Source organism: Delphinapterus leucas, chromosome 19 (assembly GCF_059928025.1).
Source record: "Delphinapterus leucas isolate spDelLeu-1000000601 "Yukka" chromosome 19, BTC_Dleu_Yukka2, whole genome shotgun sequence".
NCBI classification, from domain to species: domain Eukaryota; kingdom Metazoa; phylum Chordata; class Mammalia; order Artiodactyla; family Monodontidae; genus Delphinapterus; species Delphinapterus leucas.
The window spans coordinates 17,121,926-17,145,254 of record NC_143147.1 but is presented as its reverse complement, the minus strand read 5'-3'; the positions used below and the strand labels follow the sequence as shown (position 1 = coordinate 17,145,254).

Here is a 23,329-nt window from a genome sequence, read left to right as displayed (position 1 = left end):
CAATGGCGCTACCTGATGGGCTGGCCTCACCTTCGCCCCGCCCCTCCCCTAGCCCTGCGCGGGCTTCCGGGCTCCCTGCTCGGTGACTGGCCGAAGCAGTGGACGGCTGGAAGCGAATTGGCTGCCCTCAGCGGCGGGCTGAGCAACTGGGCTGACGAGAGCTGTTGGGCCAAGATGGCGGCCGCCGAAGGAGCCGCGGGAGACGGTGAGCTGTGGCAGGCCTGGCTCCCTGACCATGCCGTGTTCTTGCGGCTCCGGGAAGGACGGAAAAACCAGAGCCCAGCCGCAGCCGAGAAGCCGGCTTCTTCATCATTGCCTTCGCCGCCGCCCCTGCCGCCGCACTTGCTGACGAGAAACCTGGTCTTGGGCCTCGGCGGAGAGCTCTTCTTATGGGATGGAGAAGGCAGCTCCTTCTTAGTCGTGCGCCTTCGGGACCCCAGCGGCGCCGGTGAGGAGTCCTCCCTCTCCCAGTACCAGGTACGGCCAGGCTGATCTGGAAAATGACCCTCAGCTGGGATCTGAAGTAGCGTTTACGTCCCCTTCCCATCCTGGCTGGCTTTCGTCTGCTGGGAGGGGTGCTGTGCGAGGGTGAGCAGACGTCCTTTTGGGGGGCGTCCAGCTGCGACTGGAAAAGTCATTTTCATTCGCTGTAGCGTGGCCGCAGAACCTTTTGAACCCTCTCTACGCATATTTCACTCCTTCCACATATGTTCGTTGACTCTGACACTGCGCCGGATACTGTTATAGGAACGCCTGCGCTCCAGATGCTTAAATTCGCGGGGTCTGGGAGGAAGGGAGAGACCATGGAGTAACAGTAAAACATCTGTGGCGCAGGTGCTCTGAAGAAAAACAAAGCAGGGGTAAGAGGCTTAAGAGTGTGGGTGCACTCGCTCTTTTTAGGAGGTTGGTCCCGAGAATCCGATGTCATGACGTCACGCTCATAAAATAATAGGGACAGTCGTAACTTTCTCTTGGGGTTGTTGAGAGCATTACGTCGGGTCGTTGATTTGAAAGCAACGAGCTTCGTGCCTGACATGGAGGAGGAATCCCGTTAGCTCTTTCAAAAAATTGGGCCATCTCCAGAGTTGAAAGCGATTTTTGCTGGCTTCTTGAGAAGCCAACAGCATGTGAAAGTAGGTGTGATCAGAAAGTACTACAGACTTCTTGTGGTTAAACATTGCTTTATGGAAGCGTTTATTTGTAATAAGCCGATTCGCGTCTTTTAAAGATTACAAAGTAAGAAAACTTGGCCCCCATTCTAACATATAGCATACATATGTCGTGTGCCGTTGTTTGATTCTTGCTGATGAAAAATGATTTGAATAAGGTGCTGGCATTGTTTTTGCAGTTTTGAAAACAGGTCACAAGCCCACAAACTACTGACTGTAAAATTTCAGCTTATAAGAGTAAGTGTTAGATGCTCGGCACACAGTATTAACAATAGCACCCTATATTGCTATGCAGAATTTAGCACAGTCATGATTAAATTATTTATACTTGTTAATTTATTGTCTGACTTCTTTTCTGGAGTGCAAGCACCAAGGCAGGGGCTGTGTCCACCTTACTTAGTTTTGTATCCCCAGTACTTCAGTGTGCTTGGAACATATAGACCCTCAGTACATATTGATAACTGTCTGAATGACCTTCAATCCTCCAAATGTCAAAAACTCAGAGATAGACAAGGAAGCAGTTTAGCATGAATTGCAACTTTCAGTGAAATGAAAACATGAATAGTAACCTTAAAAACCAAACCAAATCAAACAAAAAAACAAACCAAACAAAAAAAGCCCACGTAAATTATGTGATTATCACAGGTGACCTAGGTAATTAGATTAGATTGTATGCATAACAGGAGAAAGGTGGTCTGATTTGAGGTAGATCATTAGAATCAAATAGGAAGAAGATTGAGAAGATGGGAAAAGAAGGGAAGAACCACTGACTGGAGAAAAAACAGTTTGATTAGAATCAGCAAAGGGCAGCTAAGAACGAACACAAAGAAACTTCAGACTTACAGACATCAGGAACAATTGAAATCACATTATATTCAACAGTCTTGTCTAAAAAGATTTTGATTTAGGGTGATTCTCTATACATAAGGATAAGCAATAGAAGAAATAGAAGTACATTTTTTTTTTGAGGGCATATGAGACAAACAGCTTAACAGAATCCCCTGAAAATATCACTGTTCAATGTCAAATCTGCTTCGGTAAAGCAGCATTTTAGTTGCAGAAGCTCTTGAAGCCATTCTCTATCTTATTGTACTATTTATAACAGTAATTATTTACTAGTACTTATGAGTTCTTCATTTATCTGGTCATTAAAACATATATTGAGAGTTAGTTAGCAATATGCCATATACTATGCCAAAGATACAGAGAGAAAAGACACAGAGCTCAAGTAATTCATAGTTGTGTGGGATGAGCAGGTAAAAGGATAATTAGAATGCAGGGTGATAAATACTATTATAGAATTATCTAGGGTGTGCTATAGGAGTACAGAAAAGATGCATTAGTTCCTGGCCAGAAGGTCAGGGATATTTTCTTGGGGGGAAAGTGCATAGGAACTGAGTCTCCAAGAATGTTTTAGCCAGCTAAAAAAGAAAAATGAGGGCATTGCAGGAAGAATAGTTGTACAGAGACACAGAGACATAACAAATTATGATGATTTCCCAGAAATACAAGTTAATCTGATTGGAGTATAAAGTACAAGTGGGGAATGGTGGAGATTTGACGCTGAAGTGGTAGTCTGGAGTTTGATTGTAAAAAGGGAATTATATGTAGTATTTGTCAAAGTAGGGAAACCTGGTGCATTTTATATAATATTCCAGTCTAAATAGTTAAAAAATATTTCATCAGGTAATGGCTGAGGTGTTAGTACTTACCCAGAATGTTTCATTAAACTACAGTTATAGAAAACTAAAGTGGTACTGTGCTTTCAAGTAACTGCCATATATATTTGCATTAAAATTAACTATTTTAACTAGTTTGCTTTAATTTTCAGAGATTGCTTTGCATAAATCCACCCCTGTTTGAAATCTATCAAGTCTTGTTAAGTCCAGCACAACATCATGTAGCACTTATAGGAATAAAAGGACTTATGATATTAGAATTACCTAAAAGATGGGGGAAGAATTCTGAATTTGAAGGTGGAAAATCAACAGTGAATTGTAGGTAAGTTGTATTTCCATTTAGTGTTTATCTGTATAATTTTGTAATACATGCAAAAAATTGCTTAAGACCAGTGGTTCTTAAGGTATGTTTACCCTGCTACTATTGAAACATCATACTCCAGATGGTCTGCACACTGGCTTCTTGTGATATAGTGTTTACAGTATATGTGGGGTTGTACTTTTATTCTGCCTAAATTATCACATTGCTGTCTCATTGGAAGTCAGGCTGTTTTTTCAAGTAGGTTGAAATAAGATGTTTTAAAAGCAGTTATTAACTGTGAGCCAGACAGTTTTCTCATAAGTGTAACTAAGTTTTATTTTTGTATTTTTTTCTTTTCCAATTAATCCTGAAAAATGAGAGTCTGAAAGATCTGAAAAGAATATAAGGTAGAAACCCATCTTTAGCTCCACAACTCATAGGTTGGGCCTCCTTAAAAATGTTTCCTTTTTATCTCTGTTTCCTCATTTCCACAATAGGAGTGATAATAGCTGCCCTTGTAGTTTCCTTACAAAGTTACTAAAAGGATCAAGTAAGATACTGTATCTAAAATCACTTGTAAAGTACAGTATAATATACTCTACAATTTAGAAAATATTTTAATTTTGATTCTTTGATGTTGGTTGGTAGATGCTTTAAATGCTGTCTCAGCAAGATTTATAAGAAAGGAATTTAAAGGAAAGAAGAGCAAAGAGTGTTAAGATAGGTTTTCCTTTAGAAGCTTTTTCATCCAGTTTTGGGAAATTGCTGTCTTTATTTTAGCACCACTCCCGTTGCTGAGAGATTTTTCACCAGTTCTACCTCTCTGACTCTAAAGCATGCTGCCTGGTATCCGAGTGAGATGCTGGACCCCCACATAGTGCTGTTAACATCAGACAATGTAATAAGGTACATTTTTTTCTTACAGCTTTGTGAGTGGGAAGATTCTCTTTCTGGTTGCCAGTTAATAGCTCAGAGTACCACTAAATGGGTCAGTAGATGTTGGAAAGCTTTATCTGATGGCTGTTGTTACCCATTCTCAATCGTGTAAGAATCGTCCAGCTGCCCTAACTTACGTGCCTTAATTACTGTTATTCCCTCTCAACTGGTCCTACCTCCAGTCTCTACTTTCCCAATCTGACCTATTAAGATAATCTCCCTAAAGCTGTTTTCACTGTGTCACTCTTTTGGAGGTAATGTAGCATAGGGGAAAGATAATTTAATTGGGAATTGAGAGATTTGAGTTCTTGTCCCAGTGTCACTTGTCTTTGGGATGTTAAAAACTTGGGCACCTCAGTTTCCAGTTTGTCAAATGAGCAGGTTTCATCTGATCATTTACTAAAGCCCCTTCCAGGTTTTGCATTGTATGATTAAATGCCCTAATCCTACAGAGATCTCTATTATCAGTTAACGTTCTGGATCTGCCTTATGTAAAAAGTTTGTTGGGGAGACTGACTGATGTACAGATACCTGCAGTTTTATTTTTTCTAATGACTGCTTTGACTGTGCTCTACCAAATCTTCTTTTACTGCTGAATGGTTGATCCTTTAAGGGCTTCTTACACAGATCTCATAGATTTCTGGTTACTTTTAGTTATTAAAACTTAGTCTGTTCAGTTTAAAACTCTGATCTCAAATCCACTTCAAAACTATATCCTGGTCCTATCACAGGTCAGACCTTGAGGGATCTGAAATGAGTGGAGAGGGCATGATCTGCTCTTTGACTCTTCTTTCTACCCAAGCACCTTGAGGTAGGGGGTGAAGTGTAAGGAGGAGAGCTGTTCCTCCTTCCTCTGGGTCTGACTCCTCAATGGTGGGGTAAAGAGAGTGTGCTAGCTGAGGCGTACATCTTACCTAACTGGTTGTCCATCAGTGAAGGGCAGGGGGCATATCCCTCCTGGTTTAATCTAGTTCCCTCAGCTGCTAGTGGCCTCCATTGATGTGATAGTCTCTGCACAGATTGGTGTGTGGTTTTTTCAGGGGCAGTGTTTGGCCTTCAGCTCCCTCCATCACTCAGGAGCTCTGCTTCCCATTGGCTCTACCAACTGTCCATGCCCTGAACCCTCTGTCAAGATGGAATATCCCTAAACTTGGTATCTCCTGCCTTCTCGACCTAACCGTTGTGGTTTTTCATATGGAGCCATGGTAACTGCCAAGGTCTTTTTCCCTGCCCTCCAAGGGCTACAGAACTGGGCATACTACACTATAGTCCTTTCTTATGTTGTCCCAGCCTACCTCCTTCAGAAATTTCCATATTTGGAGTAGATACCATAGAGTGTTCTCATGCCCCCAACCCTAGGATATGACATGTCAGAATCACCCAAGTATTCCCTTGCCTTGGTGGCCTGTAGTTTTTGACAACACATCTGGCATTCAGCTAGAAAATGAGATACCCGTTTCCCCTTATTACAGGTACCCCTAAATCTGGCTGGTTCTTTTAGGGCCTTTCCTACCCACCCATTTGGCTCTGCAGCTGGGGGTAAAGAAAGGAGGACCCTCACATTCCAGACATCGTACCATACTCTTAAGGACTCTTGACACCTTCTGTCTTTTGTAAGCTGGAAAAGGAGATTGTGAGGAGATAGTGTAGGTCTAGGTCTTCCTCACATTAAGCCCTAAAGGAGGTATCTGGCCTCAGTTATTAAAGATTCCTTTTAAAATACTGGGTATTTAACACTTCTCTTTTCCTAGCTTTGACCCTATTGACAGTTTCAGGGCAACAAGAAATTCCCACTCAGTGCCCTGTTGCATTTACTTTTCCTTTCACTGTTCTGCATTACAGTTTATAGGACTTATTTGTATTTTGAAGTCAGTAATGCTTGTAGGCAGCTAGGAAGACCACAATGAATGGTGTGTTCAATTGGATCGAATTTTCATTAAAAACATTTATTAAATGACATTCTATTGATAATGGAACAAACTAAGTTTAAAAATTCTTTGTGGGATCAGACAAAATAAGTGATTAACTTGATAAAGACTTTAAGAGGGATTTGGATTTCTAATAATGATATTACTGGCCTTTAAAATTTTTTTTCTCCTTTTAACAATAGCCATATATGCTGTGAAAATTTTTTATTATTATTATTATTATTTTAGCCACACTGTGTGGCTTGCAGGCTCTTAGTTCCCTGGCCAGGGATCGAACCCGGGTCCCTGGCAGTGAGAATGCAGAGTGCTAGCCACTGGACCACCAGGGAATTCCCCCCAAATTTATTTTAAATTAAAATGATTTTGGTAAAAAAAATTCTTTTAGTTTTATACTAACCTCTTGAGAAAGCAGGGAAGACATTGTGTCTTTATATAACACAAATATGTACAAATTGCAGGCTAAAAGTCACCCACAGTCATACCAGCTGGCCAGTGAGAAATGGTTTCTTCCCTGATGAGATTGGGTTCCTCATAGGCAGAGACAGATGGGTATAACTGGAGGGAAGCTGGCAAACTTAGAGGCAGTAGTGAGATGACTAGACAAGGCGAATGTGGCTAAGGACTGAGGTGTGGTGGTTGGGGAAGGCTGATGAGGCATTTTGCTTAGAGTAGAGAACATTTCTTCATGCCCCAGGGAAGCCTTCCTCTTATGTTGTTATGGAACAAATGAAGTAGGCTACTTTGTCAGTAACAGCAAGATCTTTGGCAGATGGTTGTGATAACTGGTAGGAAAATTCTCAGAAACTGACTAGATGGAAAGGAAAGAGGAACTTTGGGAAATGAAAAAGAATTTTAAGTACTGGCTTTCTTCTCTTTTGATTGCTAGGATTTACTCTCTACGTGAGCCCCAGACACCCACTAAGGTCATTGTACTTTCAGAAGCAGAAGAGGAAAGTCTAAAACTCAATAAAGGGTAAGTTTTTATTTGTGTCATGAAATTTTTAAAAATTAGTTTATCGGGATTATAAATGCAATTTTAGCAGATTGCAAGATTTTCCAAAGGTGCCTTTAGCATGCTTTTGGTAATGTGAGAAATAAGCAAAAATAGGCGATATGAATAGATAACGAGAAGTTACAAATCTGAATCTCACTATAACTACTAACTTGGTCTTTTTTCAAGAAAGTTCAAAAATGTGAATAGCTGAAATTTATTCCCTGTTGTATCTTGAATAAGAGAATGAATTATAATATTGCAAAGTTACAGAAAAGGTGGAAGGTGAGAGTGTTGGGCTGGAGGCCTGCCAGCTGTTAACTCAGTGTGGATGGGCAGATTGCTGGACCCCCAGCACCTAGTACCCCAGAAGCTGGGGCAGAACGTAGAGAGCCCTTCTGATTCTCCTGTGACCCTGGCTTCTTTTATGTTTTCTTACCCACTACAGGGGCAAGCTCCTGGCTACTTTGACCACTAACAGAATCACCCTTTGAACTTACAAACCCCATTCCTCTGGCCTCTTGATCAGTCTTTCCGGTGATTACCACACATGATCACCCACAGTGTGTGCATGTAGGGAGAAGCCTTTAGTAGCAATATTTCTGGAAGTTCCATTTAGTTCTTTTCATGTCTCCATGATGGTCATATCTAATAATCTTCTTTATTTTTGTTTTTCTAACCGTTATTCCCTTGAATATTTTATATACAGCTATTCTGTATGTGACAGTTTCAATACCTGAAGCCCTGGGGAGATGGGGATCTAAATCGGTGTGTGTTCTTCCTCCTGCCCCATGATCATGGTCGCTTCTTCCTGTGATTGCTGATCTCTCGTTGTGAACTTAGGTTTACTTGATCTTAATGTTTTGAAATGTTGAGAGCCTGAGTTGGGGGTGTGTTCCTCCAGAGAGGAATTTCATCTGCTTCTGCTAGGAGTCAGAGGTTGCCACCAGCCTGGGGACCACTTTAATTCTCTTTAATAGTCCCACAACTGAAAGTTTCAGTCAAATGATTTTAATGTCTTATAGCACCAGCTCTTTAACCTCGCATCCAGCCATCTCCACAGTGGGGAAATACCTGCCTCTGCGAGTTGATGGGTCCTGTTCTGGTGTCGGCAGTGAGTTTCCATTGCTTTCCAACCTCCTTTGCCAGGCACCCTGTCCAGATGAGAGGCCGTAGAGCAAACGCAGTAGTTAAGAGCTCTGGCTCTGGCGTCAACACCTGGTGGGTTCCAGTCACAGCTCTGCCGCTTGTCAGCTGTGGCATCTGGGCAAGTTATTCAGTTGCACTAAGCGTCATTTCCATGACTGTATATTCCATGAATATGAAAAGTAGTGACCACTTAATTGGATTATTGTACAGAATAAATGAGATCATGCATAAAAAGTGCTTAGAATGGCACAGAGTAAGTCCTCATTAATTGATACCTACTACCATTATTAGAAATATTACTATATTTATTAAGTTCCAGTTAAGTTTGGATGGCTTGGTATTTAAGTCCCTTTGAAATAACTGCTTTGTCTTTTTGTTTCCATTCGTTGTCTTAATTTTTTAGTTTAACTCAGGCAGTTCTTTTATTCTGGATTTTGGGATTCCTCATTTTTTGCCTCCTGAAACCATATACCTTTCCATGTGATAAAGAAACTAAGATATGGTACCTATAACAGCTTGGAATGATGCTGACTTTCTCAGCTATACGAAACTGTGGTTTTATTTTAACCATATTCATTAACCTTGTGTTAAACTGGAATCTTTTTGAATAACAAACTATACTAAATTTTAAAATACAAAAACAGCATGTTTTATCATCTTTCCTGATTATAAAGGTAATATAAATTTGTTGCGGAAAATTGGGAAAACTAATAAAAGTATTAAGAAGAAAATGAAATATTTTAAAATTTCCTGTAGTCTGTCCTCAGCATAGCAATCAGAGTGCTAGTTTTCGGTATAAATGAGCTCACTCTGCTTCCCTGCTCTCCGCACTCCATTGATTTCTGCCCGCTGACTGCAGCCCTCCAGCTCAGTCCCCCCGCTGCCCAGGCTCTGAGCTCCAGCCACTCAGCCTCCTTGCCATTCCTCAGACACTCCTGCCACCGCCCTCCTTGGTCTTTTCCTGTGTCCTTCCTTCTGCCTGAACTGCTCCTTCTCTGCATGACCACAGACTCGCTCCCTTACTTCTTTCAAATCTTTGCTCAAATAGCACCTCATCAGAGTCTTTCCCAGATCACCTAAAGCAGCACCTCCATCAGTACTTTCTTCCCCTGCTTTATTTTTCTTCATAACGTCATATTCTGGCTCTGGGTTATGTGGTTGGCTTCTCTGTGGACGTCTCTCTCGTTAGAGGGGGGCCTTTGTTCAAGTCACTGATGTTTCCCAGAACCACAGGCACTGAGTGCTTAGTAATATTTAGTAGATACTCGTGGACTGAATGCCTCCTACTGCTTAGAGATAACTGTTGATATCTTTATGTGTTTTCTTCCTGTTTCTTTTCTGTGTTTATGCATGTCTGTATGTGTGTATTTTTACGGTTTGTGTGATTGTATATTTCAACTTTATATAATTTTATGGCCTACTTTCATTGAATTTTATGAGAATTTTCCAATGTTGTTTAACATTCTTCATAATCACAATTTTTTGTCTTATCACTCCATTGAATACAAATTCAATCCCCACCTGCTGTTATTGGACATTTTATTTCTGTTTTCGTTTCCAACCAGTTGGTTTTAAAATCTCTTTTCAGAAGGGCCTACACTGCATCTCTAGGAGAGACAGCAGTTGCATTTGACTTTGGGCCGTTGTCAGCAGTCCCGAAGAACATATTTGGACAAAAAGGCAAAGATGAAGTATTGGCTTACCCCCTGTACATCTTGTATGAGAATGGGGAGACTTTCCTTACATATGTTAGTCTGTTGCACAGGTAAGCTGAGGAGGTAACCCACCTGAAATGAAAGCCCAGCTTGTGCTCCAGTATAGATTGTCATGGTTGCACTTGGGGTCCATGTTTTTGAGTTTGTGGAAGTATTGTAGCCTTTCAAGGCTGGCTTGCATATTTTGAAGAGAAAGTTGATACAGATCATTTGACTTTTCATTTCCTCATCTTATTTGGGTAAGTTCTGTAGAATTCGTGGATAATCACTTAAGATAAGACTGGATTTGTGTTCACAAAGGATAGTCAATCAAAAAAGTATTTACAGATGGTCCCCAACTTAGTCAGACTTACGATTTTACGATGGTGCAAAAACAGTATGCATTCAGTAGAAACTGTACTTTAAATTTTTAATTTTGATCTTTTCCTGCGCTAGTGATATTCAGTTGATACTGTCTTGTGATGCTGGGCAGTTAGCACAGCTTCCAGTCAGCCACACGATCACAAGGGTAAACAACTGATATACTTACAGCCATTCTGTTTCTCACTTTCAGTACAGTATTCAATAACTTACATGAGATATTCAACACTTTATTATAAAATAGGCTTTGTGTTAGATGATTTTGCCCAACTGTAGGCTAATGTAAGTGTTCTGAGCACATTTAAGGTAGGCTAGGCTAAGCTATGATGTTTGGTAGGTAAGTTGTATTAAATGTATTTTCAACTTAAAATATTGTCAACTTAACAATGGGTTTATTGGGACATAACCCCGCTGTAAGTCAAGGAAGATCTGTATCATGTATCTTATGTGAACAAGGCACCATGGGGATGGTTAGACATGGTTATCTGGTATCTTATGTCCCAGTTGTGGGGAAAAGACATACATAACCATGGAAAGATAATGACTCGTACTGCATTAGTGGCGCATAATAAGAACCCAGAGGAAGGAGAGATGATTCTGACTGAAGAAGTTAAGGAAATTTTCATAGAGAAGGACTGATGTCATATGAGACTTAAGGCTTTAAAGCAGGATTAAATGAAGCATCAAGGAAGGGTAAGACCATTTTAGTCACAAGAGTAGCATGAAGTCAAGTATGAAAACAGGCAAGTGCAAATGTCGTTTAAGGTCCAGTGATTAGACACTTGGGGCTAGAGCAGAAGATTCAGGTAGGGAGCGTCTAATGATAAAGCTGGAAGCTCCTGTCCAGGGAAAATGTGGTGGAGTTAAATACCTAGTTAAGGGATGTGGAGTCTTTTCTGTAGGAATAGGTTAGTAGGAAGCCAGTGATGGTTTCTAAACAGGAGAAGGATAAAACAATTGGTTAGGAAAGGGACTGGAGCAGAGAGACGTTTAAAGTAACTTCCAAATTTTAGTTTAAGGTCTGTAATAGTTTGAACTAGGGTGGTAATGCAAGGGAGAAATGAACATAGTACATACTACAAAGGAAGGATCAAGACTTTGTTGCTGTTTGGATAAGGGAGTGAGCCATTAACAGAAATAATGAGGTCAGGAAGGGCAACTAATTTGGAAATATTCCATGGACATTTGGAAATACAGGACTAGAGAGAAAATACAGGTAAAATAAAGAAATAAGAATCATCTGTTATGGTGAGAGTTAGAGTCAATAGAGGATAAGAATTTTGGGAAAGTTTGTAACTAGAGAGGCATACGGCCCAAATCTGAACATTGTAATTTATTTATTTATAAATCAACAGATATTTATTCAGGACTCACTCTGTGGCAAAATATGGGAATACAAGGTTGAAGGCAGAGTCCCTGCTATGTGGTTCCTTGTCTACCAGAAAGGCCTACGACAAACCAAAACTGTAGTACAACGTGATGTGCTGAAGGCATCACAGGCTGCTCTGGGAGTGGGACAGAGTAAGTGCTCAGGCTGCCTGTCTTGGAGGACTCAGAAGATGGTAACACAGAAGCTTGGACCTGAAGGATTCACTAGGTAGAAATGGGAGTGGAAGTGAACCCAGGAGAGAGAAGAGAGGATGGAAAATGAAAAAAGATAAATAAGAAAGATGAAAGAGCTTTATAGATGGCAGAATGATGAGGATTCGCTGTCAGTCCTGTTCTCCTGGACAGAAGTGTTCTCTGCCTTTCGCACATGGTCTCTCTCGGGAGGCTTTTGTGGTAACATTATTACCCTCCCTTACCCTTCCTCCCCAAACTACTTGGCCCTTATTTGCCCACATTATCTACCTAGTAACCTTAGCCCACAACCGGAAAGTCATCTTCTACATCCTCATAAATCCAGTCTGGTCCCAAAATTCTACTGATTTTACCGTGAAAATGTCTTGAGTGTATATACCCATCTCTATTCCCCTGCCCTTGCTTCAGACCCCGTCATCTTCTGCCTGGATCATGCTCCTCTAACTAGTTGCCTTGAACCCCGTTTTGGTCCCTCTTTGTCGTCCTCCTCACTACCACCTGATTAATCTTAGTAAAGTGAGACTCTGTCACTCTTGATTTAAACCTCTGGTGACACACTGTCACCCAGTGGAGAGACTCTGAGCACGTTAACATGGCATACGAGACTGTCTGCTTCATAAGCCAGCCCAGCTACCGTTCTGTTGCCTTAGACTTTGCACTTCGCCTCCCGTCATACCAAGCTAAGTTTCCTTCCTGTTAATCCCTCACCTTTCATTCCTCCAGGACTGCATATATGCTGCTCCCTAGCTTGGAATGCTCACCATCCCTTCCCAGAATATGCTGTTCCCATTGATCTTTTTTTTTTTTCCTTTTTTTGTACGTGGGCCTCTCACTGCTGTGGCCTCTCCCGTTGCGGAGCACAGGCTCCGGACGCGCAGGCCCAGCGGCCATGGCTCACAGGCCCAGCTTCTCCGCGGCACGTGGGATCCTCCCGGATCAGGGCACGAACCCGCGTCCCCTGCATTGGCAGGCGGACTCCCAGCCACTGCGCCACCAGGGAAGCCCGATCTTACTTATTTTTGATACCTTTCTTACATATCTCACTTGCTTTGTACCTTTCAGTGTTGCTTTGTACCCTGTAAATCCTTGCATTGTTACAGACGTTATAGTAATTCTAGTTAAATGTCTGCTTCCCCAGCTAAACCATTACTTCCTTGGGGGTGTTATCTAGCACTCAGTAAGTGTATTTGTCTACTGCAATTAAATAGTCGGTCTGAAGATAAGCTGCACTTCAGAATAAAAGTTTTGGGAGTCATCAGAATACAGGTAATGGTTAAAACCAGGCATAGTTAATAGGCTCTTTTTTTTAAAAAGAAATTTATTATTTATTTTTGGGTGTGTTGGGTCTTCATTGCTGTGCATGGGCTTTCTCTAGTTGTGGCGAGCAGGGGCTACTCTTCGTTGTGGTGCGCGGGCTTCTCATTGCAGTGGCTTCTCTTGTTGCGGAGCATGGGCTCTAGGCACGCGGGCTTCAGTAGTTGTGGCGCGTGGCCTCAGTAATTGTGGCTCACGGGCTCTAGAGCGCAGGCTCAGTAGTTGTGGCGCACGGGCTTAGTTGCTTGCTCTGTGGCATGTGGGATCTTCCTGGACCGGGGCTCCAACCCGTGCCCCCTGCATTGGCAAGTGGATTCTTAACCACTGCGCCACCAGGGAAGCCCTGATATGCTCTTATATAAGTGTGTATTTTGAAAAGAGAAGAGGGTTTACAGTGGAATCCGGGAGAGCGCAAATATTTAAGAGACAGAAATTAGGAAAGGGTATTAGAAAGGTGTGTTCAGAGAGGTAGGAAGAGAAAACTAGGAGAAAGAATGTACAGATGTTAAGGGTATTACGACGTAATCATTGTTAACCAGTTATAAATGCTGCACCAGCTCGAGATAAGGGCCTTTTTTGCATTTAGCAACTAGAATCTCAATGGTGACCTTTGCCAGAGAGTGGCTTCTACTGGAGTGGTGAAGGCATAAACCACAGTAAATTTAGGGCAGGATCTTTCAAACTCTGCACTATTGACATTTCGAGCCGAATCATTCTTTGTTGTAGGGGACTGCCCTGTGGGGCAGTGTTTAGCAGCATCTCTGGCCTCTAGACACCAGTAACCTCTCCCCCTCCTCCCAGTGGTGGCAACCAAAAATGCCGTCAGACACATGCCAGTGTCCCCTTGGGGGCAAAATTATGTCCAGTTGAGACGTACCAAAGAGGTGGAAATTGAGTGGGAAAATGAAAAAGTGGAGACATTGGGAATACACTATATTTTGAATTAGTGTATGATAGCTGGGGAAAGAAAAGTCAAAAAAAGGTTTTAAGTGATGAGCATGGTTGTCTGCTATCAACGTTTCCCAAGTATGTTTTCACTCTTTCTTTAGCCCTGGGAGTGTGGGAAAGCTGTTAGGCCCACTGCCCATGCATCCTGCAGCTGAAGATAACTATGGTTATGATGCTTGTGCTGTACTCTGCTTACCATGTGTCCCCAGCATCTTGGTGATTGCTACTGAATCAGGAATGCTGTACCACTGTGTTGTGCTAGAAGGGGAGGAAGAAGATGACCAAACAGTAAGTCGGGCTGCTGTGGGCATATTTGTATCTCCAACACCAGGGATAGTTCCTGGACCAGTATGAATGTTTCGTATATGAGGAATTTTATAGTTTCTATTGGGCACTTATGTGTATTTTGAAAACTTACTTAACACTTAAAAGTAATTGAAGCCCACTTTAAAAACTTAAATTGAAGGAAGTTAAAATGCACCCAGGTTACTTGGTCCAGCGACCTATATATTTCTTTCTGAACTCTATATTGCCACCTTTGGTGATAGGTATAAAGAACCTTTGAATCACTGAATTGGCTCTTCTCTAAATTTGTTTATTTACAACTTCCTAAAAGAAGAGAGGCCTTTTTTTCGCTTTTAAGAATAACAAGGCACTGTTGGAATCGAGGGTGGAATTAAGAGTTTGAAAGCACTATTTGATTCAGCTTTTTGCTTCTGTTTTTAGTTGTGTACATTTTCAAAGCAACATGAAACACTAAAATTACAGTGCTTTTTTTTTCAGTCAGAGAAGTCCTGGGATTCCAGGGCAGACCTCATTCCTTCTCTGTATGTGTTTGAGTGTGTGGAGTTGGAGCTTGCCCTGAAACTGGCATCTGGAGAGGACGAGCCCTTTGATTCTGACTTTTCTTGTCCAATCAAACTTCACAGAGGTAAAGTTTTCACTAAAATTAGTTCTTTTATTTCATTATATTTGTACTAAGATTATCACAGGGTATTCCTGTGTAATTTATTTTTTCTGTAGTTCCAGCCTTTAAAAAGTTGACTGGGTTCTTTTGGCCTTTCAGTTACAACATTGCACTGTAGGTCCAAGAAAGACTAAGCAAATTCCCCAAGTTTTAGGATAGTGGTCTTCAGTCTGGATCCACTCAGATTTATAATAGTGACTTTTTCCTGGTCCAATCAAAAGGAGATTTCATGATTCAAATTCTTAAATGTATGTAAACTTTAATAAACTTTTAAAATAACTTTAAAAATAAAATTATACTGGTATTAAGGTATCTCTTTAAAATATCTTTCTTCATTTTAGAACATATTGTTATACCCAGGCCCATTTGAATATTTCCTTTCTTTCTTTTTTCCTTTTGCTTTAACTTACCTGGGTTGGCACCAGATCCTTCTGGCAACTTATATCTGTTCATCTAGGGAGCTCTTGGATAAACTGCTGAGACTATCAAAGAATGTGTTCTGTGTGTTGTCCTGACTCAGCATGGCTCAGTGGAAGGAGTTTGTAACTAGGAGTCTGGAGTGTCCTAGGTTTTCGTTATAGCTCTAACATTAATAGGCTCTGTAGTATCGGACATTTATTCAACTTCTCACATAAAGATAATAGGGATAACATCAGATGATCTCTAAGGTCCCTTCTGACATAAAAATCCTATAATCCTATTTGCCCCTCAACAGTTTCTCAGAGTCTCCTCTAGGATCTAGTCTTCCTCCCTGTGAAGAATGAGGAACAAAAGCTCGCTCAGTCTGGAATAATTGGGTGTACCTTTCATAGTTTTGGTCTCTCCAGTCCAGAGAAAGGGAGTTCAATCTTGTAGCAGCCTGACTTAATCTGCCTACAGTCCTATTAGCCAGTTTGCCTGGGTTTGGTAATAATGGCTTCAACTCTGTACTAAAGTGTAGTCAAAACATTTAAGGGCATAGTAGTCCTTATATAATAAACCAGCAAAGAGGATTCATTGGGCACGTCTAATTGAACAGGGTTTGGACAGATATAGTCTAAATATTAAGTCTCAGAACTCTGCTTTATATATGAGGAAATTGAGACCTAGTGAGGTAAAGTGACATAAACTAATTGGTTTCCTTATAAAGATACATGTTTTTGGGAAATCTTAATTGTAGGCTTTTTTATCTTGATTCTTTGAATAAGAGATAACATTTTCATATGTGAAACTAATAAATTTTTGACTGATTCACATTTATACTTAAGGCATATTACAATACCTGAAACATACCCAGATTTTTAATGACATAAGTGAGTGGCTACCATATAACTTGTCAGGGGTGTCTAGCAAATTTCCTACTTCAGTTACTAATGTTGCCTTTTTCATAACAGATTTCTGTCACATCCCAATATTAAGGTTTTTCTGTTGACTTCAGCACCACAGACACATTTTGAAAAGCCACTTTATACACTGGGAGACCTGATGAGATGATTTGAGCCTTAAATTAAGTCTCAGGTGTGGGCAAATGAAAAGAAACTGTTTAGTACTTTATTGTTCAGAGAGATGATTACCATGGAGATTGCCAGGAGTTTGTTTTTTTTAACTTTTTATAGCATAATGCTATTTTCCGAGGTGTTATGCAGAACCCCAACATATAAAACAGATGAAAATACTATAACATTCGCTTTACAACATTTACTTACTATAAAGTCAGCAGTAAGAGAGGCCGTTAGATAAAAGAAAAATTTGGTTTAGGGGCTTATGGATGACAGTTGCCATCTTAAATCAGCTTTAGTATAGACATTATTTCTGTATTTTGTTTTGGTTGTTTAATGTTTTAAAAAATCGTGAGTCACAGAGATAAATATTTATAAATTAAGTTTTCAAGAGTTCATCTTTTAGTTTCACAATAGTCTTACTGATAACTAGGACTCCATGGAAATACAGAAATTTTCATTAAAATTATGTAACAACTGCTCATAATTCTTGGTATAAATATAAATACAAAAATTCTATCTAAAACTTAAACAACTATCTGTAAGTCAACATTATCAAGACAAGTAAAACTTCACATTTTACACCTGACTTACCATCTGTGACAGGACTGTTCACTAAGCAGCTGTGCTGAAGTCTTTGTAGTACCTGTGCTGTAGGAGTGCAGTAGCTTCAGCAGTTTCACGTAAGTAGATGTGTGCAAGCATAGGTTTCCTACAGAACTACAGCCTTTCTTACTCACCATTTTATTTTGAAGAACTGTAAATAAATGCACAGAGGTGGACAGAAAGGCATAAGTGAGTTACCTGACAGCAAGTGTTAATGTTTGGTGAACTCTGTATTAATATTTAGAAAATAACATATTTGAATTGTGTTTGTTAATTATACTTTTAAAATGTATTTGGAAACTGAAGTCAGATTTTTAAATTCCCAAACCCCTGACATAGTGCCACAGTATGAAGGTCCTGTAGACCTTGCATCACTTCCATCAACAGATATGTCTGCGGCCTGCTCAGATGAACTGTTTTCTAATGGCTTCCTTTATATCATTAATGATTCCATTTGCAGATCCCAAGTGTCCCTCAAGATATCACTGTACTCATGAAGCTGGTGTACATAGTGTTGGGCTAACTTGGATTCATAAACTTCACAGATTTCTTGGATCAGGTGAGTTTTTCACTTTTCAGTATGTTTCACAGATTCTCTCAAAAAGTAGTTTGGAACAGAAAAATTATAGAGAAAATAAATGATACCAAAAGATAGTTCTTTGAAAAGATTAACAAAATTGACAAACCTATAGGTAAACTGACCAAGAAATAAAAAAGACTCAAATTAATTAGAAATGAAAGTGGGGATGTTCCTGCTGACCTTACAGAAATACAAGATTATAAAGATATACCAAGGATAAAAGATTATAAGGGAATGTCAAGAACAATTGTATGCCAATTAGATAATGCAGATGAAATGGACAGATTCCTAGAAAGACAAAAATTACCAAAACTGACTCAAAAACAAATAGAAAATTTGAATAGACGTATATATAACAAGTAAAGAGATTGAATCAGTAATCAAAAACTACCCAAAAAGAAAAGTTCAGAACAACATGGCTTCATATTTGAAGCATTAGTACCAATTCTTCATAAACTCTTACAAAAAATACAAAACACTTCCCTGATCACTCTATGAAGATAGTATTACCACAATACCAAAACCAGACAAGGACATCCAAGAAAGGAAAACCAGAGACGAATATCTCTTATGAATATAGACGTAAAAAATCCTCAACAGAATACTAGCAAACCAAACCCAGCAACATATAAAAAGGATTATACACCACTACTAAGTGGGATTTATCCGAGGGGTGCGAGATTGCTTTAACATTGAGAAATCAATTGATATGTCAATATTATACCACATCAACAGAACAAAGGGGAGTTCCCTGGCAGTCCAGTGGTTAGGACTCAGCGCTTTCACTGCCGGGGCCCGGGTTCTCAATCCCTGGGCCGGGAGCTAAGATCCTGCAAGCCGCACGGCAGGGCCATCCCCACCCCCACCCCGCCAACAAAAAAAAATAGAATAAAGGACAAAAACTATATGATCATCTCAACGGATACAGAAAAAGCATTTAGGAAAATCCAACAGCCTTTCATGTTAAAAACACTAAAAAAAGAACTTCCTCAGACTGAAAAAGGGTATCTATGAAAAACCCACAGCTAATACTACACTTAACAGAAAAAGATCAAGTGCTTTCTGTACTAGAATATTGCAGCTGTAGTAAATTACTACAAACTTAGTGTCTTTAAACACCACAAATCTATTATCTTATAGTTCTGTAGGTTTGAAGTTCTAGAATGATCGCACTAGACAAAGCAGTGTTCCTTTCTGGAGGCTCTAAGGGAAAATCCATTTCCTAGCCTTTTCCAGCTTCTGCCTTCCTTTGCTTCTAGTCCCCTTCCTCCATCTTCAAAGCCAGCTATGTGGGACAAAGTTGAATCTTTCTCACCTTGTATAACCCTGACTTTCTTTTCTGCTTTCCTCTTTCACTTTTTTTTTCTTTTTAATATTTATTTATTTTGGCTATGCCGGGTCTTAGTTACAGGCACGTGGAATCTTCCTTGTGGCATGCGGGATCTTTAGTTGCAGCATGCGGACTTCTTAGTTGCGGCATGCGAACTCTCAGTTGCGGCATGCATGCGGGATCTAGTTCCCCGACCAGGGATCAAACCCAGGCCCCCTGCATTGGGAGCATTGAGTCTTACCCACTGGACCACCAGGGAAGCCCCTTTCCTCTTTCACTTTTAAGGAAATTTGTGATAACACTGGGCCCACCCAGATAATCCAGGCTAATCTTCCTATTTCAAAGACATCTGATAGACAACTTTTTAAAAATTTATTTAATAATTAATTTATTTTTGGCTGTGTTGGGTCTTCATTGCTGCGCACGGGCTTTCTCTAGCTGCGGCAAGTGGGGGCTACTCTTTGTTGCGGTGTGCGAGCTTCTCATTGCGGTGGCTTCTCTTATTGCGGAGCACAGGCTCTAGGTGCGCAAGCCTCAGTGGTTGCGGCACACAGGCTCAGTAGCTGTGGCTCGCAGGCTCTAGAGCGCAGGCTCATTAGTTGTGGCGCACAGGCTTAGTTGCTCTGCAGCATGTGGGATCTTCATGGACCAGGACTCAAACCTGTGTCCCCTGCATTGGCAGGCAAATTCTTAACCACTGAGCCACCAGGGAAGCCCTGATAGACAACTTTAATTCCATCTGCAATCTTTATTCCCCTTTACCATGTAGTCTAGCATATTATCCCGGTTCTAGGGATTAAAACACAGACATCTTTGGGGAGTCCATCGTTTTGCCTACTCCATTCCACCTGGGTCCCCTAAACATTCACATCTGACAAAATACATTGTCCCTATAGCCACACAAAGTTCATAATCTCATCTAAAAGTCCTGAGCTCAAAAGTACTGCAATGTAGGGCTTCCCTCGTGGCGCAGTGGTTGAGAGTCCACCTGCCGATGCAGGGGACACAGGTTCGTGCCCCGGTCCGGGGAGGATCCCACATGCCGCGGAGTGGCTGGGCCCGTGGGCCATGGCCGCTGAGCCTGCACATCCGGAGCCTGTGCTCCGCAACGGGAGAGGCCGCAGCAGTGAGGGGCCCGCGTACCGCAAAAAAAAAAGTACTGCAATGTCATCATCTAAATCATTTAAATCAATTATAGTTAGACTCTAAGTATAATCTACCCTGGGGCAAAATTACTCTCTATCTGTGGACCTATGAAACTAGAAAACAGTTGTCTGCTCCCAGAACACAATGTGGGGCAGGCATAGGTATCACTTATAGATACTCTAGTTCAAAAGGGGAGAAAATGGAATGGAAAAAGGAACCATAGGTTCCAAGAAATTTAAAAATCTAAATTCCACTGTGTTTCAAGGCCTGGGGATAATCCTCTGGGCTTGTAGCTCTGCCCTCTGAGTAATCTTTCATTTTTCAGGAAAGATTGTATTTGTTTGTAGTTGAGTAGTTTTATTAGCCTGTTTTCTGCCTATAGAATTTTGAGGGTGGAATAGCCTTCTCTCATCCTCTGACCCTTTCAGTTCAAGCCAGTGGTATTTCTGTGGGTATAAAATTCTCATGAACTTTTTGGGTCTCCTGTGTATATCATGAGGAGTCACTATAGTAGAGTTTCATCCACTATCTTCCCTATATAATCACACCTCTATTTTTGGCTTCTGCTGAGACCTGAAGGATCTAAGTCATGCTCTTAATCTCGTCAAAGAGCCTTTTGTGTGACTGAATATTCTGAACTTTTGATCTTTCTGAGGTATTAGCAAAAGACTGAACAGTCACACCAGTGGCTTTTTCTCTAAAACATGTTTCCGGAAGGTGACTCTTAATTTTAGCATCTTTTGCCATCCACATAGGCTGAGAATTTCCTAGATCATCAAGTCCTTGTTCCATTCTGTTTAACAGTTCTTCCCTCAATTATACTTTCCTCACATTATACTGTAACCAGCAAGAAGAAATCAGACCACATGTTCAACACTTGGCTTAGAAATGTCTTCAGCTAAGTGTCTGATTTAACTGCTACACAAGTTCTGCCTTCCACACTTTCCCCTTAAGATCAGGAACAAAAGGATGTCTGCTCTAGCTACTTCTATTCAACATTATAATGGGGGTTCTAGACAGGGAAATTAGCCAAGGAAAGAAAATAAAACGTATCCAGATGAGAAAGGAAGAAGTAAAACTATATTCTCCAATGACACGATCTTTTACACAGTTAATTATAGGGGCCCATTGAAAAACTATTTAAACTAATAAATGAGTTCAGAGAGGTTGCAGGATACAAGATCAGTAAACACGTATCAGGTCTATTTCGGTGCACTAGCAGTGAACAATCTAAAAAGAAATTAAGAAAACTATTCCATTTACAATAGCATTAAAATGAATAAAATACTTAGGAATGAATTTAACAAAAGAAATGCAAAACACACTCTTAAAACTACAGAACAGGGAATTCCGTGCCATGGCAGTCCAGTGGTTAGGACTGTGTGCTTCCACTGCAGGAGGCACGGGTTCGATCCCTGGTCCGGGAACTAAAATCCTGCATGCTGCATGGGGTGGCCAATTAATTAATTAATTAAGTAATTAAAAAAAAAAAAACTATAAAATGTTTAAAGAAATAAGACCCTAAATAAATGAAAAACATCCCATGTGATCTTTGAGAAAGATAAACAGGAAGATCAAAAACATCTGATCCCATGGATCAGAAAACTTAATATTGTTAGATGGCAATACTCCCCAGATTGATATATAAATTCAGTGTAATTCCTATCAGTATCCTAGCTGGCTTCTTTGCAGAAATTGACAAGTTGATCCTAAAATTCATATGGAATTGCAAATGATCTAGAATAGCGAAAACAATCTTGAAAAACAGGAACAAAGTTGGAGGACCCACACTTCCCAGCTTCAAAACTTACGAAGTTATTGTAATCAGGACAGCGTGATATTGGCATAAGTATACACATATAGGTCAATGAATAGAATTGAGAGTCCAGAAATAGACCTTTACATTTACAGTAAGTTGATTTCAACAAGGGTGCCAGAACAGTTAAATGGGGGAAAGAATAGTCTTTGCAACAAATGGTGCTGGGACAAGTGTACATCTACCTGCAAAAGAAAGAAATTGGACTATACCTCACACCATACACAAAAAATGAACTCAAAATTGATCAAAGACTAAAATACAAGAACTAAAACTATAGAACGCTTAGAAGGAAACACTAAAGACAACCCACAGAATGGGAGGAAATATTTCCAAATCATGTATCTGATAATGGACTTGTGTCTAGAGTATATAAAGAATTCTTAGAACTCAATAATAAAAGGATAACCCAACGTTTTAAACAGACAAAGGATTTTAATAGACATTGTTCCATTGATCATATACAAATGACTAATAAGCACATGGAAACATGTTCAGTCATGGAAATGAGATACCACAAAACCACAAGATACCACTTCACACCCACTAAAATGGCTAGTATTTAAAAAGACAATTACAAGTGTTGGAAAAAATAGGGACACTCATGCACTGCTTATGGAAATGTAAAATGGTCCAGCCACTTTGGGAAAACAGTCTGGCAGTTCCTCAAATGATTAAACATAGAGTTACCATATGACCCAGCAGTTCTACTCCAGAGTATATACCCAAGAGAAATGAAAACATGTTCACACTTGGATACAATCTCTAAACGGATGTTCATAGCAGCATTATTCATAATAGCCAGACGGCTAAGTGTCCGTCAACTGATGATGAGGTAATAAAATGTGGGGTGGCCGCACAGAAAGAGGAGGTACTGGTAACTGCTCCAACATGGATGCACCTTGAAAACATCATGCTAAGTGAAAGAAGCCAGTCACAGATGACTACATGTTGTGTGATTCCATTTATATAAAGTATCCGGAATAGGCAAGTCCACAGAGACAGAAAGTAGACTAGTGGTTGTTGCATAGGTCTGGGGCAATTGGCAGAAACTAGGGAGCGATTGCCAATGGGTATCATGGGGGTTTCTTTTTGGGTAACAAAAATATTCTAAATTTTTTGTGGTGATGGTTGTACAATTCTTTTAATATACTAAAAACCCATTGAATGGTACAGTTAAGATGGTTGAGCTGTGTGGTATTGTGAATTACGTTTCAAAAAGCTGTTATAAAAGTAAAATTGGTGTGGGTGAGGAAGAGAATGGAAGGGAATGATTTCTGGGATTGTTCTCCTGAATGAAACGTTTCTGCATTTCTGACCAAGGAAAATCCACTT

At 40.4% G+C, this 23,329-nt stretch overlaps 1 protein-coding gene across 2 annotated transcripts in view; it reads left to right on the top strand.

Moving 5' to 3' along the window:
* The window catches only part of NUP88 (nucleoporin 88), a 31,689-nt gene that overhangs the window by 541 nt on the left and 7,819 nt on the right, over positions 1 to 23,329 (top strand). Inside the window, exons 1-8 of one of the 2 annotated variants that reach the window (XM_030763298.2) lie at positions 41 to 477; positions 3,001 to 3,170; positions 3,930 to 4,055; positions 6,900 to 6,986; positions 9,742 to 9,918; positions 14,173 to 14,359; positions 14,855 to 15,002; positions 17,583 to 17,681. In XM_030763298.2, the coding sequence (XP_030619158.1) occupies positions 175 to 477; positions 3,001 to 3,170; positions 3,930 to 4,055; positions 6,900 to 6,986; positions 9,742 to 9,918; positions 14,173 to 14,359; positions 14,855 to 15,002; positions 17,583 to 17,681 (1,297 nt within the window). In that variant the 5' untranslated portion in view covers positions 41 to 174. Of the gene's footprint in view, positions 1 to 40; positions 478 to 3,000; positions 3,171 to 3,929; positions 4,056 to 6,899; positions 6,987 to 9,741; positions 9,919 to 14,172; positions 14,360 to 14,854; positions 15,003 to 17,582; positions 17,682 to 23,329 lie in introns of those variants that run through there. The other variant, XM_022596087.3, reaches the window with a different exon arrangement.